At 45.5% G+C, this 14,554-nt stretch overlaps 1 protein-coding gene across 1 annotated transcript in view; it reads right to left on the bottom strand.

The window, feature by feature from the left end:
• Positions 1-14,554, bottom strand: part of ANO2 (anoctamin 2) — a 331,055-nt gene that overhangs the window by 38,905 nt on the left and 277,596 nt on the right. Inside the window, exons 18-20 of the mRNA XM_070454162.1 lie at positions 13,479-13,536; positions 13,229-13,329; positions 1,343-1,488 (exon numbers count right to left, since the gene is read on the bottom strand). Of these exons, the coding sequence (XP_070310263.1) occupies positions 1,343-1,488; positions 13,229-13,329; positions 13,479-13,536 (305 nt within the window). The remainder of the gene's footprint in view (positions 1-1,342; positions 1,489-13,228; positions 13,330-13,478; positions 13,537-14,554) is intronic.

Raw genomic sequence — 14,554 nt, 5'->3', positions numbered from 1 at the left:
TGGAATTTTAAGAGACCCTGGGCTTCCCTGGTGGCTCAGACGGCAAAGAATGCAATGCAGGAGACCCGGGTTCAATCCCTGGGTGGGGAAGATCCCCTGGAGAAGGAAATGGCAACCCACTCCAGTATTCTAGCCTGGAGAATCCCATGGACAGAGGAGCCTGGTGGGCTGCAGTCCATGGGGTCACAAAGAGCTGGACACGACTGAGCAGCCAACACATCTTTTTAGAGACCCCAGGGCTAGAACAGAATGCTGTTAGCCATCTAATCTAGACCTTGTCCACTGCTGTACCTTTAACACACATACATGTGTGCATGCACACATACACACACACACACACACACACATACACACTATGAAGAGACAGGATAAATATCAATTAGAAATAACAAGTGAGGTACCTGATACACAGAGGCATGAGTGGCCCCCTGTGAGAAGGGATTAACCAAAGGAGGCTGGAACCATTATGCAAACACAATGAGGATCTATTGATAGAAAGTAGTGAGTGATTCTGTCGTGAGATCTCACTGATGCTTCTCCACACACTCTAGATTGAGTCAATATTTAGATGGTACATCTGCCCTCTTGGTCCTCTGTTTTTAATTCATTCGTTCCAAGTCTTGGAAACAGACTTCTCAAATATCCACCCCAGTGAGAGATCAGGCTTATTCACAAGTGGCCAAGCATTTGAAGGCAGCTGGTCCAAGCTGGGACACTGCTCAAGATGGAGAACGCATGGCTCCCCAACCACATCTGAGATGACCGTGTCTACCAGCCTGTGCTACACGCACTCCCGCTCTCAAGGAGCATCCAAGGGCAATCAGAGATTCTAACTAGAAATCCTCCTCTCACCGCCTACCCAAAACATCCTCACCACTTTTAGAGAAAAGCTCACATGTTTTGAGCCCTGCCTGATCAGAGGGAGGGACTCTCCTCTATTCTCCTTGTCAAGATGGATATTCCTTGCCCCAGATGTCAGGGGACTACTTTACTCTTCCTTAATGGAAAGTCCATTCTTAAATTTCAGACTTCTCAATTGCCTCTCATGATAGAAACCATGGGAAGGAACCTAGAGACAAAGCTTCTCATTAGATAGACGAGGAGAGGAGATGCAAAGAGAAGAGGGCTCCATGTGAGTATAAAATGGGTGATGAGGTACTTCAACTCAAGGCTCCTTCTGCCCCTTCCTTCTTAGCTTCCACGTGGCCCTGAAGGGACATCGGGTAGCCACGAAACCTTCGAAGGCGCAGACACTGCCCTGGGGATTTTCCTAACCTCCCCCTCACCCCCGACCCCTTATCTGAACCCACCTCCAGCAGAAGGAAAGTCCATAGGATCTTACTCATTTCCATATACTCTGGTGTCAGTCCAGTGTACGGTTCCAGGCTGTAGTCTAGGTCCCACTGCTCTGGATGCTTTGAATGGGCAGAGCCAGCTTCTTCAGATTCTGTCTCATCTTTCAGCTTCCGAAACAGCTTCTTTAGCTTCCTGGAAAAGAAAGGGACCAGTCATTAGAAGCCTCTAGAGGAGAGGGCATGTTCTGCAGGCAGAAAAAAGAAAAATGACTAAATCTTGATATCGAAGCCACTCTGACCTAAGGACAGAGAGAGGAAGAACAAGGAAACAATCTGAGGCAGTCCTCTGTCAGGATAATAAAAGGATCCCCCACAAAGGATCAAGTTTCTTCAAATCCAAAGAAAATGAATTCTTTCTGCTGTTGGATAAGCAACAGAGAAGTGGCCCTACCTGTCAGATGCTCAGACAGTCCTATTGTCTAATGGGTGATCTATCCACCCTTTTCATGGGGAAAGGGGGGTGTTTAGAAAGTACTAGAAAAGATGCTATCTTACCAGCTCAAACATTTTCAGGTCTTAATAATATAAATAGCATATGTCCATTCTGTCAGTTCAGTCACTCAGTCATATTCGATGTTTCGCAACCCCATGGACTGCAGCACGCCAGACTTCCCTGTCCATCACCAACTCCTGGAGCTTGCTCAAACTCATATCCATCGAGTTGGTGATGCCATCCAATCATCTCATCCTCCGTCGTCCCCTTCTCCTCCTGCCTTCAATTATGTCCATTAAAGCCAAGCTAAACATTGTCTAACCACCACCATGGGGTAAGCTGCACCCATTCCCCGCCCCCTAATTCATATCTGTGAAGCTCTAAGTCCCAATGTGACTATATATCAAGACAGGGCTTTTAGGAAGTCATTAAAGTTCAGTGGGGTCATAAAGGCGGGTCCTCACCTAGAGGGTTGTTTGCCTTGTAAGAAAAGGAAGAGAGGGACATCCCTAGTGGTCCAGTGGCTAAGACTCTGTGCTCCCAATGTAGGTTCAATTCCTGGTCAGGGAACTAGAGCTCACAACCCTAATTAAGAGCTCGCATACTGCATCTAAAGATCCCACATGCTGCAAATAAGAAAAGGTCCGACACAGCCAAATAAATAAATACAACTAAAATTTTAATCTCTCTATCTCCACCATATGAGGTTACAGTGAGGAGACAGTGATCTGAAAGCCAGGAAGAAGCCCTCAATAGAAACCAAACCTGGCCAGTCTTTATCTTGAACTATCCAGCTCCCAGAACTGTAAAAAAATACACTCCTATTGTTTAAGCCACCCAGTAGCAGCCCGAGTAGATAAGTCAACCACATTCAGGATGTTTTTGGTCTAAAATAATAACAAGATAATAATGGCACAGCCTCTTGGGGTAGGTATGAAGTTGAAGACTCCATAAACTTTAGTTTTCTTACCTGTAAGATGAGAAATAAATATTAACTAGCCCATTGGGTCAGTTAAAGTAGAAAATCTACGTAATATGCTTAATTTAGGACTTGTTACACTCCAAGAGCTCCATAAATATATCTATCAGTGTCCTTCTCCTCCTCTTCATCACAGGAGGATGTAAAGAATGGTCGAGATCCACAGATGCAAAGTTAGATAAAATATTTCATAATAAGATAGCAAGCAATAATTCCGTGATCATAAGAAATTATGAGAAATCAAAAGGAAGGGTAAACATTCTGAAGTCAAACAGTATGAATTTAGGAACTGGCTGAGACCCTGCCTGTCATTCAGGACAGAGGGAGAGGATGAAGAAAAAAAACATAAAGAAGAGAGAGACAAAAAAGGAAAGAAAAGAAGAGAAGGAGAGAGGGAAGGAGGAAGGGAAGGTCCAGGACCAGAACTCAAACTGAAACTTTCCCTCCAAGTGCCAGGAACCAGAAACTTGACCCAATCTTTACTAAAGAATAATAAATGGTTCTAATTAATCATGGGAAATGAGACACATGCATAGATCTCTATTCACTTCTGAACTGCTACTGTATTACTACACACGGCTGAATCACTTTGCTGTATACCTAAAACTAACACAATATCGTAAATCACTTATATTTTGATTTAAAAATGATAGAACAAAACCAAAAAGTACATAAGAAGCGAAAGACATTTGACTGAGATGGTCCAGTGGTTAAGAATCCGCTTTGCGTGCAGGGGATGTGAGTTTGATCCCTGTTTGGGACACTAAGACCCTACATAGCACAGAAGTCCTAAGTCCTCTTGCTGCACCTGCTGACCCCACACACTACAACTAGAGAGTCCACGAGCTGCAATGAAAGAGCCCACGTGCCACAACTACAACCTGATCAAATAAATAAATATTTTCTTAAAGGCATTTGATGTGTTTAATGAGGTAACTCAGCTGGGAAAGTGGACACTTAAACAAACGTCACTCATCCTGTGTAATGAGTAATAGAAAGGGAGAGATTTAGGAGACGATGGTCAACCCAACCTGCAAGTTTTTCATGGGGAGGAAATATATAAACCAATCAAATGACAGAAGATGAGCAAAGCAGCAGGAGAGAGAGAGAGAGAGAGAGAGAGAGAGAGCTGTGATGGGGAAAGGTGTGTGTTCTAGACACAGAGAATTATCTGTGCAACAGCCACAGACAGTGTGAGCATGGCTCATTGCAGACTAAAAGGAGTTCAAAATGTTTGGAACATGGAGTAAGAGACAGAAAGTGATGAAAGATGACTTGAGAGGTAGCCCAAGTTCATGAAGATGGCCTTTTAAGCCACCTGGATGCAGGGGTGCCAGTGAGAGATCAGGGTCGCAGAGGCTAGGACGGTTGCCATGGACACAAAGGGAAGCAGATAGATGGCAACATGTTTCAGAGATGGGGTTAACCAAGTGGGGAACTGCAGTTGGGAAGGAAAGAGGGACCAAGGGTGATCTCTAGAGTCTTCAACCGGGTGTGTGGCTGGTGGCAGAGATGGCTAAGCTGGGTGACACAAGAGAAGAGGGGGAGGAAGTGTTGTTGAGATGGAGGGTCTCATGAGACAATGAAGTAGGGAGGCCTAATAAGCCTTGCAATATGTGGTCTTGTTCTTGTTGTTTAGTTGCTCAGTCATGTCCAATTCTTTGCAGCCCCATGGGCAATAGCCCGCCAGGCTCCTCTGTCCATGGGATTTCCCAGGCAAAAATACTGGAGTGGGTTGCCACGTCCTTCTCCAATATGTGGCCTGGAGCCCTGCAAACAGATCGAAGTTAGAACTAGAGACCCAAGAACCATCACGGAGAGAACAACAGAAACCCTCACAATAAACACGTCTGTGGGCTGAGTGGAGGGGAAGGAACCTTCCAAGGAGAAAAAACAGAAGGAAAGAGGAGTCACGGGAACAGATGCTCAACCATGAGACCCCACAGCAACCAAGGCTGGGCTGGAGGGCAGATGGAAGAAAGACAGGGTGGTCAGCCCTGCGCTGTGCCGTGGGCAGGTCCCAAAGTCCACAAAGTTCTTACAAACCCCCTCTTTCCCAGGAGCCTCCCTCCTGGAGATCCCAGTCCCCATTAAAAACATTAATAAAGGAAGTCCCTCCAGTGCAAGATTTAACAGGAATCCTGCACGTTATATAATACACAGATGGGCCGTGTGGAAAGCCTCAGATGGTGATTCCGACCGTACGACGCACTCCCTTGTTAAAATAACTCCTTTGATGTTACCCTCATCTCCTTTTCATCTGCTCTTTCTCTGTCCCTTGTTAATGACAAGTTTCAGAAACTCTGTCCAGAACTCTGAGCCTTCCCCCTGTGTGTGCCCTACACGCTCACCCCAAGACCACGGTGACCTTTGGTCACACCTTGCCTCCTCCCCTCGCCCCCAACCAGAGGAATCAGGACCCCGGGCAGTCTTCCAATGGCCCTGGCTCCACAGACCTCAAGCCTCGTGAAAGAAGGCAGAACTGAGCCTGGGATGGGGCACAAGAAGAGAAACACATCAACCTCTGAATTGTGTATTCCTCTTCTTGACATGGGACAGGATTCAAATTTGTTCCTTAAGCCTCTGATTCACTGCCAGATTCCACTGTACTGAGGGGAACACACACCTCCCTCTCCTGTGATGGCTTTAAAGAGAGACTGTTTTATGTCCTGAAATACAAGACATCACATTTATCAAAAAAAGAAGAAAGTTTACAAAATCTTCCTGGCTGTGTCCAGGGGTATGTTGCAGCTGTTTGGGGATGTGATCTGGTGCTTCTAGCAAGAATAGGGACCAGGAGACATTTTGACAGTGGATATATTAATCCATCTGCTCTGTCCATCTCAGACGTTACTCAGGAAAGAATCTGACACCTGAGGAAGACAGAATTTAACCTTCTCTCTCTCTCTCTCTCTCTCTCTCTCTCTCTCTCTTTCACACACACACACACACAAACACACACATTCATCTCCATGAATGATAAAAGGCCATTTCCTATTTGCTTCATGGGATACTGGAGATGAATTCGAGATAAAATTATAGTGAGGAGCCGGGATTGGGATGTACTGTGGTGTGTTTTGGGATATGAAGTCCATTTTGCACAAACACAGATGGGAAAGGTGGTGGGTGGTGTGTGTCTGTGTGTGTGTGGTTGTGTGTGTGTGTGTGTGGTGAGGGAGATGAGGACAGTCCCCATCAGAGGACTCAGGTAATAACTAGCACAAGATTGGATCCTGCCCTGACACCAGCCACATCTGAAGTCATGCCAGAAGGAGCTGCCAATAAGCATTATTCTGAGTCCCGTTGTGTTGAAAACCACCTGCCTCCCCTCTGGAGAGCATGTGTCACAATTGTCAGGCCCGAGCAGTCTGGGGCTGCATGAGGGGGTAGAGCTCAAGGCCAGACCACACAACTTCAGTTTCATTTATCATCATGTCCTCATTGGTTACAGAGTTGCCCTTGAATCACCTACCGTCCCCAGTTTTGCTGCCTTCATTGAAAGCACTTCATTTTTACACCTCCAGGGACACGCTTCTGTTTGGATAGTGCCGGGACAGAGCTGGCCTTCCATGGGAGCCCTGACTGGGGCCCCTACAAGATTTAGGGGTAACAAGGGAGAAGTCTGGAAGCTGAAGATGTTTATCTGAGGTCCCAAAGGGCAGGTGTACAGTATTCATGGACACACCTGCTATCTGTGCTAGCCTTGTGGAGATCTATGGGGTTAAGAGGTGAGAACATTGCTCTAAGCCAATGTCTCCCAAGCAAAGGATGAATTCCACTCACAGTCCATGGGATGTTTTTGGAAGGTCTCTAGACTTGGTCTTGGGCTTCCCTGATGGCTCAGAGGGTAAAGCGTCTGCCTGCAATGCGGAAGACCCGGGTTTGATCCTTGGGTTGGGAAGATCCCCTGGAGAAGGAAATGGCAATCCACTCAGTACTCTTGCCTAGAAAATTCCATGGACTGAGGAGCCTGGTAGGCTACAGTCCATGGGGTCGCAAAAAGTCGGACACAACTGAGCGACTTCACTTTCACTTTCACTAGAGTTGGTCTTATATCTCCTTAGCGGACCTGGGAGAATTATTCCCTTTACTGTTCTCAGCCCATCCCTCTGATTGCATGCCTGGAGAAAATCCCAGTCCACCCCTGGTATGCTGTTAATAGCTCCACGGCACTTGTGTGACTTCCTTTTCAATAAAGAGAATGCAGATCTTACACTAAGATCAATGATTAATAATGGATCATTTTTATTGTATTTCTTTCTACTGTTGTTTGCTATTCAGGGTGACTGATAGGGTTAGTTTTCCATTTTCAGAAATGAGATGGACTTAAAAAGTGAATTGGTTTAGAGGAAATTAATATGCAATGGCTGTTTAGGTAAATGTGAGTGAAAGTCACTCAGTCATGCTCCACTCTTTGTGTCTAGGTAAATAATGGAAAACAATTTAGAAGTTGCTGACAGTGACTAAAGATTGGGAAACAATCTAATAAAGAAGGCTGCTGGGCTGGTTGACTTGAGAAGCCACCAGAATTGTAGTGGTGGTGCTTTTTACAATACACAAGCATGCACGCATGCACACACAGGGAATCTAAGGAGAACACTGCATCCTCAGAGAGATAAGTTACAGCCAAGTACCTGGCTTACTAACAAAGATCAGTTTGATAGTCATTAACATTTTAAAATTTTCTTTGGACGACTCTAGAAAATTGCTTTCAGAAGTAGACAATGAATGTAAAAGATGATCAATCTTATGTGTATAATCATATTTTTTACCAAACATTCTTATTCAGTATGATCACCTACTCAACTCCTCAGACTTGCTTTTGTTTTTTAAAAATCAAGTCTGGCCTCTAAGATTAATATTTATCTCCCTGAAGAAAACAAAAAAAATTGGAGGCAGATATCTGAAGGTACCTAAGAGCCACCATGAGCCACAAGTCTTTGGTCCCAGAATAGAAGAGAAAAAAGTTATCCTGAGTCCTGACAAGGTCTCGTCCCTGGACTTGAAACACTCAGACAGCATCACTTGTAAACATAAAAGCCAGCGACACACAGGAACACCTTGGCTGCCTGTAACACCCAAGAATGGCTCTTCCTTTCTCAGTTGCCCATGTTTTCTCTTTTCTAGAAAGCTGAGTATATAAGCAAGATGTATTTTTACATAACCATGTATCTTTCTAGAATAACTTCTCCAAGGTTTTACAGTGAGTATTTTGTAATGCCTAGATTTAAACCCAGGTTTGTTGAAAAAAATCTCTATCCTACAGAGATGCACTGCCTCCATCAAAGAATTAAAGACCACTAGATCCAGTTTTTATAACATAATATTCCTTCCTCATCTTCAGGCTCAACTGTCATTTCTCTTTCGCCTATTAAAAAGTGGCAGAGTGAAGTGGCTCTTTGTGACCCCATGGACTGAAGCCTATCAGACTCCTCTGTCCATGGGATTTTCCAGAGAAGAGTACTGGAGGGCTGCTATTTCCTGCTGCAGGGATCTTCCCCACCCAGGGATCGAACCCCGGTCTCCCGCATTGTAGGCAGACGCTTTTACCGCCTGAGCCACCAGGGAAGGCTTAGACCCCATTTTTTTCTTGCTTACCTTATGTTTCTCAACTCTGTCATATACAAGGATACTGCCAGGGGCATGAGCTTTGGCTGGATGAGTCTAATCCACTGAGAGTGGGCTGTGAGGGGAGCGTGGAAGACCTATTAACCAAAATCACGGTGATTGAGTGAACAAAGTCAAGTCATAATCTGTAGAATTACTGAGAACTTCCCTTGTGGCTCAGCTGATAAAGAATCCGCCTGCAATGCAGGAGACCTGCATTCAATCCCTGGGTTGGGAAGATCCCCTGGAGAAGGGAAAGGCTACCCACTACAGTATTCTGGCCTGGAGAATTCCAAGGAATACAGTCCATGGGGTCGCAGAGTCAGAAACAACTGAGTGACTTTTACTTTCACTTTGAAGATAATAGACTGTAAGGCTTGGTGGAAGAACTTTTGCTCTACATCCCTGAATTCAACTACCCGATTAGGCTATATGTGTCCATTAGCATACTAGAGATGATTAGATAGCATCGCCGACTCAATGGGCATGAATCTGAGCAACTCTGGGAGACAGTGAAGGATGAGGAGCCTGGCGTGCTGCAGTCCATGGGGTCACAAACAGTCAGACACAGCCTAGGGACTGAACAACAGACTAAGAACTAAAATGAGGAAAAACTCTTGTGAAATAGAAATGACTTGTCTTGGAATCAGCAGTGACCAGTTTCATTGACTAGAGGAGAGGTTCATGGAATGCTAGAGCTGAAATGACAATACTTTAGAGATTATTACATTATTACATACTAAATATATATTACATTATATCCTGCTATATATTATGACTTACTAAATCCTTTTCCTCAAGAGATGAGGACAGTGAGACAGGAAGTGACTGGCTCACAGCTCTATGAATTACTATGCAAATGCCACCAATTAAAGGGTGGCATATTAAACACTCATCAAGCATAAGGAAGAAAATTTAGTCTGCAAGGAAAACAGCCGGGTGTAGGTTTCATCTGTCATGGAGTTGATGGAATTGATGGTTGGGGAACATCCAACACACTGTCCAAACACATGACTGATCTCTTTCCTTTCTTATACTCTAAAAAGACTTTTGGGTGCAGAGTGGATGGGCTAAGTGGTAGAACAGATGCCCGGCAAAGAAAAAATGGGCATCTCACATCCACAAGCTGTATCTAATTCCATCCAATGTACTGGAAAGACAGGTGCTTTCCCCAGATGTTTGGAGGGTAGGGGCGACTATCCTTTGTAGCAGTGGTGGATGGGCTGGTCTCACAGCTTCAAAGGGGCACATCTTTTTCCAGTCTGTTTATGTCCTGGATGTTGGTCCATAACAAATGTGTTCTCTCTGAGATGCTAAGCTCCTAGACCACAGGCACCATGTGTCCCACCAGCGTTACTTGATGACTATCACGGAATGACTGTCAATCAGAAAGCTGAGACCCAGGCATTATTTCAGAGGGTTGAGCTTCTCAAGACTGATGATTTCCTGACTGAGGACTGGAGGCTGGCTTAAGCAGACAGAGATGCTGGTCAATGTTCTCCTCCATCTCCTCCAAGAAAGGTCACCTGCCCAAGTGGCCCCTGAGGCTGTCACAGTGTGGGGACAGAAAAACAGCCTGACTGATGGTGGGTGATGGTGAGACCCATTCTGAGCACTGGGACGGCAAAGTGTTCTGAGCGAATATGCAGGATTCTCATTAAAAAGGGTTTTCTTTCCAGACAACTTTGGTTTTCTCCATTATAATTTTAGCTCTCTGTGTTTCTGAGAAAGACAAAAGAATAGCTTCCTCTGGGGACCTTTCAGGCAGTTGCTGTTCCTATAGGAGCAGTGACCAAGATTGCTTTTCCTGGAGAAAGGAGTTGGAACATATTTATTTGCTAATTGTCCCAATCAGCTCAAGGAAGCTAGGGCTCAGCGACCTTTAAGCAGACTGAGAGAGGTTCTGGGCTCCTGCCATGACCCTGGCATGCTCCAGGTCCCATCAGGGGACTACCACAACTTCTCTAAGCCACAAGTGAGTTAGGAAGTGTTCTGATAAATCTGTATGTTGTTTGTTTAGAGAAGATATCCACACCCAGGGGAAACTGTTTCTTTAAATGGCAGACCAACTGGTTACATATGACAGTGACAGCCTTCTTTCAAGACCTAGACACAGTTGCCTGCTTATGAAGTCTTCCTTGATGGCTCTGAAATGCCTGGCCTTCACTTGTCTGAATTCTGATGGAGTCAAACCACAGACAGAACGCCCAGTCACACACAGTCTATTTTGTCTCCCAAACTAAAAAAACTCATCTTTGAGAAGATAAGGACCATTGCATATATATTTTTATTACATACAAATTTTTTTTAAGACCATAGATCTTCTTTTTAAAACATTTATTTGGCTGTGCTGGGTTTAGTTCCAACATGCAGGATCTAGTTCCCTGACCAGGGATCAAACCCAGGCCCCCTGCATTGGGAGCATGGAGTCCCAGCCACTGGACCACCAGGGAAGTCTCAAACATTTTGTGTATAGATTAAACCAAGAGGCTTGTGTTACAGACTGACTGTGTCCCCTCCAGAATCCATTAAGATGAAGTCCTAACTGGCAATCTGAAGTGCAGGAGACCTGGGTTCAATCCCTGGGTCGGGAAGATCCCCTGGAGAATGTAATGGTTACCCACTCCAGTATTCTTGTCTGGAGAATCCCATGGACAGAGGAGCCTGGTGGACTACAGTCCACGGGCTCACACAGAGACAGACATGACTAACTAATAGCAACTAATACTTTCACTTACTCAGTTTCAATTAGGCCATGAGGGTGGGGTCCCATGATGGGATTAGTGCCCTCATATTATAAAAAGAAGGTGCCGGAGCTCTCTTTCTCTCCATATACATACAGAGAATGGGTCACATGAGTTTACATGGGATGCCAGTCCTCATCAGAACCAAACCTGCAGGCACCTTAATCTTGAACTGCATGGCCTCCAGGACTCAGAAATTAATGTCTGTACTAAGCCACCCAGTCAATGCTATTTTGTTACAGCAACTCAAGCTGATGAAGACAGCTGGGAAGGCTCAGACTGCAGTTTTTGTGGGGTTAGCTCTGTGATATCCAATTCTCATTTTTCACTCTGAGCCATCTGAGCTGAGAGATGGAGGCAGTAGCGTTCCCTGCAAGCCCTCCTGCAGTGTGGACAGTGTTGTTCCTGGTCCTGCAGCTCAGAGCCTGGCTCTCTATCCCTCACATCATATTCTGTTCATACTGTTCTCAAATTTCTTTGCTGTTTACACTAGTCAGAGTGGACTCCAAGGTCTGCCACTGAGACCCCAGCTCAATGACATGAACAAATGTAGCCGGAAAGAAAGGGATTAAACCAGTTTCTTTACTGCAGGACTTCTCAGAACCATTCAAATAATATGCAGAGTAAATCTCCAAGAGGGAGACAGAACAAGTGGCAGTATCTTCACTTAACCTTATGGGGACTGTCTGGCTAATGCATCCCAGAATGGATATAATCTTGCAAGTTTGCAAAGAACTCCAAGTCTGGTACAAACAATCCAGTCCTCCTAAACAGGGTTGGCTCAGCCTATAAGAGTTACCCCAATTTTCTCTGTCATTCCCTGGCTCTCTGAGGCCAGGCTAGCTGAAAATATCCCCTGAAACAGACTTCTTTACACCAAAATAAATAAATAAATAAAAAGCCATAAAAATGAGAGGTAGTGAGAGCCACATTTTCTCTGCCTGAGGTAGATTTTCACCTGTTGCATCCACTTTTGGGTCCAGTGGATGTGTGTCTGTGTTTATTTTCATGACTATCTCAATGCAAAACCTAACCAAAGAAGGACTTGTATGAAATTTGTATAAAACCATGTGGGAGGGGAGGGGAGAGAATCCACAGGAAAATCCAGCCTGTGTTTCACCAGCTATGCATCCTTCCCCTCTTAAGACCATGTGTGTCACAGTTCCTTAGAGATTTTTTCTAAATGATTACACTGGGGTTCAGTCTTTCATATTCACCCATTTACTATAGTTCTTTTTAATTTGGGGGAACTTAGTTCCCCAACCAGGGATTGAACCGAGCCTCTGTCAGTGGAAGCATGGAGTCTTAATCACTGGACCACCTGGGAAGTGCCATCTACCATACTGAAAGGCTCTTTTATTTGCTCACTGGGAGGACACAGCATAAAAGCATGATGCACTTTGAAGTCAGAGATATCTGACTCTCAGCTCTGTCACTTACTGTCATGGGTACTAATTGTTGTTGTTTAGTCGCTCAATCATGTTCAACTCTTTACAATCCCATGGACTATAGCCAGTCAGGCTCCTTTGTCCATGGGATTCTCCAGGCAAGAATACTGGAATGGGTTTCCTTCTCCAGGGGATCTTCCCAACCCAGGGATCAAATCCACGTCTCCTGCATTGCAGGCAGATTCTTTACCACTGAGTCATCAGGGAAGCAAGTGCTTAATCCTGCTGAGCCTCCAACATCCCAAATCAGATTGGCAAACAAAACATGCAGGAGGGGCACTATGTCATCGGGAAGCTATTGGAGAAACGGACAGAGGAGTGCTTCCTAGGTGACTCAGTGGTAAAGAATTCACCTGCCAATGCAGGAGATGCAAGACATGGGTTCAAACCTTGGGTCATGAAGATCCCCTCGAGTAGGAAATGGCAACCCACTCCAGTATTCTTGCCTGGGAAATCCCAGGGACAGAGGAGACTGGCGGGGCTACAGTCCATGGGGTTGCAAAGAAGTTGGACACAACAGAGCAATTGAGCATGCATGGACAGAGGAGAGAACAGCCACCCTATCTTAGAAGAGCAGAAGCCCTGAGATCTTGCTGGAAGTCTGACTCTGCCAGGCTCAGCCCTGGCAGCCACGAGCAGGGTGAGCAGAGCTCATTACTCACGGGACTCCGATCTCAAAGATGTTGTTCTGGATCAGCTGCTTCCCCAACATGATGATGCTGAGTTGGATGCACAGCTCCATGAGGCAGCCCCCGGGGGCGCACTGCAGGACGAGAAGATGCAAGAAGGGGCATCAGACAGGCAAGGGCATGAGCTAAGCCAGGCTGCAGTGGGGATATAAGTATGGGGCTGGGGCGGGAGGGGCACCTACGAGCCACTAGCCAGGCAGGAAACACCAGTGGCTATACTTGCCTCTTCCATGCGGTAACCATCAAACACATAAACATAGCTTCCGGGTCTACCAACAAACCTGGAAGGGAGAAGTGTGGGATGAGTTAGGGAAAGAGAGAAGAAGGCAGGGCTGCCCCAAGGGTGTGTCTTCCCAGTGGACCAGTCACTGCCCAATGTCCTCCTAGGAAGAACTGGCCAGGGCAGTGCTACTGCTCTGGGAAGGAGTTCACACCTGTTATCAGCTAACAATCACCTATAACACCAGGGGGTCACCTTTGACTAGGTCACATCCCAGGGCAGAAGGGTTGAGGCTGGGTATGGTGTGGAACTGGAGGCAGTCATGTGTGTGTGTGTGTGTGTGTGTGATCATTTCAGAGCCTAAACACAACAAAGTTTGGATTTTCTTAGCAGGTGCATGCATGCTAAGTTGCTTCAGTCGTATCCAACTCTTTGTGACCCTGTGAACCACGGTTCACCAGGTTCCTCTGTCCATGGGATTTCCCAGCCAAGTGGGCTGCCATGCCCTCTTTGTCTTTAAGTGTACTGTCCTGCAACTTTCTCCCTCAACTTGTATCAAGAACTGATTTCTATAACTAACTATCCATTGGGATGCACACGTACACACTGCTATATTTTAAATGGATAATCAACAGGAACATATTTGTATAGCACAGGGAACTCTGCTCAATGTTATGTGGCAGTCTGGAGGGGAGGGGAGTTTGGGGGAGAATGGATACACACATATGTATGGCTGAGTCCCGTCGCTGTCCACCTGAAACTATTGCAACATTGCTCATTAATCGGCTATATCTCCAATACAAAATAAAATGTATTTTTAAAAAAAGAATTGAGTTCTGACTGCAATTCCTCCACAAGGGCTTCTGATTTCCCAGGTAATGAAGACCAAGATGCACTAAAACTGCAAGTGGAGATTCTTGAGACCAGAAACGAAAAATTCAGACTTCTTACTGAAAATTCTCAAAGGAATAGAAGAAGCCTGTCTCATTCCTCTTCTAAGATCTAAGGGTTTAATTTATTAGGGAATAAGAAGATTGAGCAGATGGGGGAGGTGGAGAGGTACCAGCCAACCATGGAAC

Source organism: Odocoileus virginianus, chromosome 23 (assembly GCF_023699985.2).
Source record: "Odocoileus virginianus isolate 20LAN1187 ecotype Illinois chromosome 23, Ovbor_1.2, whole genome shotgun sequence".
Lineage (NCBI taxonomy): Eukaryota > Metazoa > Chordata > Mammalia > Artiodactyla > Cervidae > Odocoileus > Odocoileus virginianus.
This window is presented reverse-complemented; position numbering and strand designations above follow the sequence as displayed.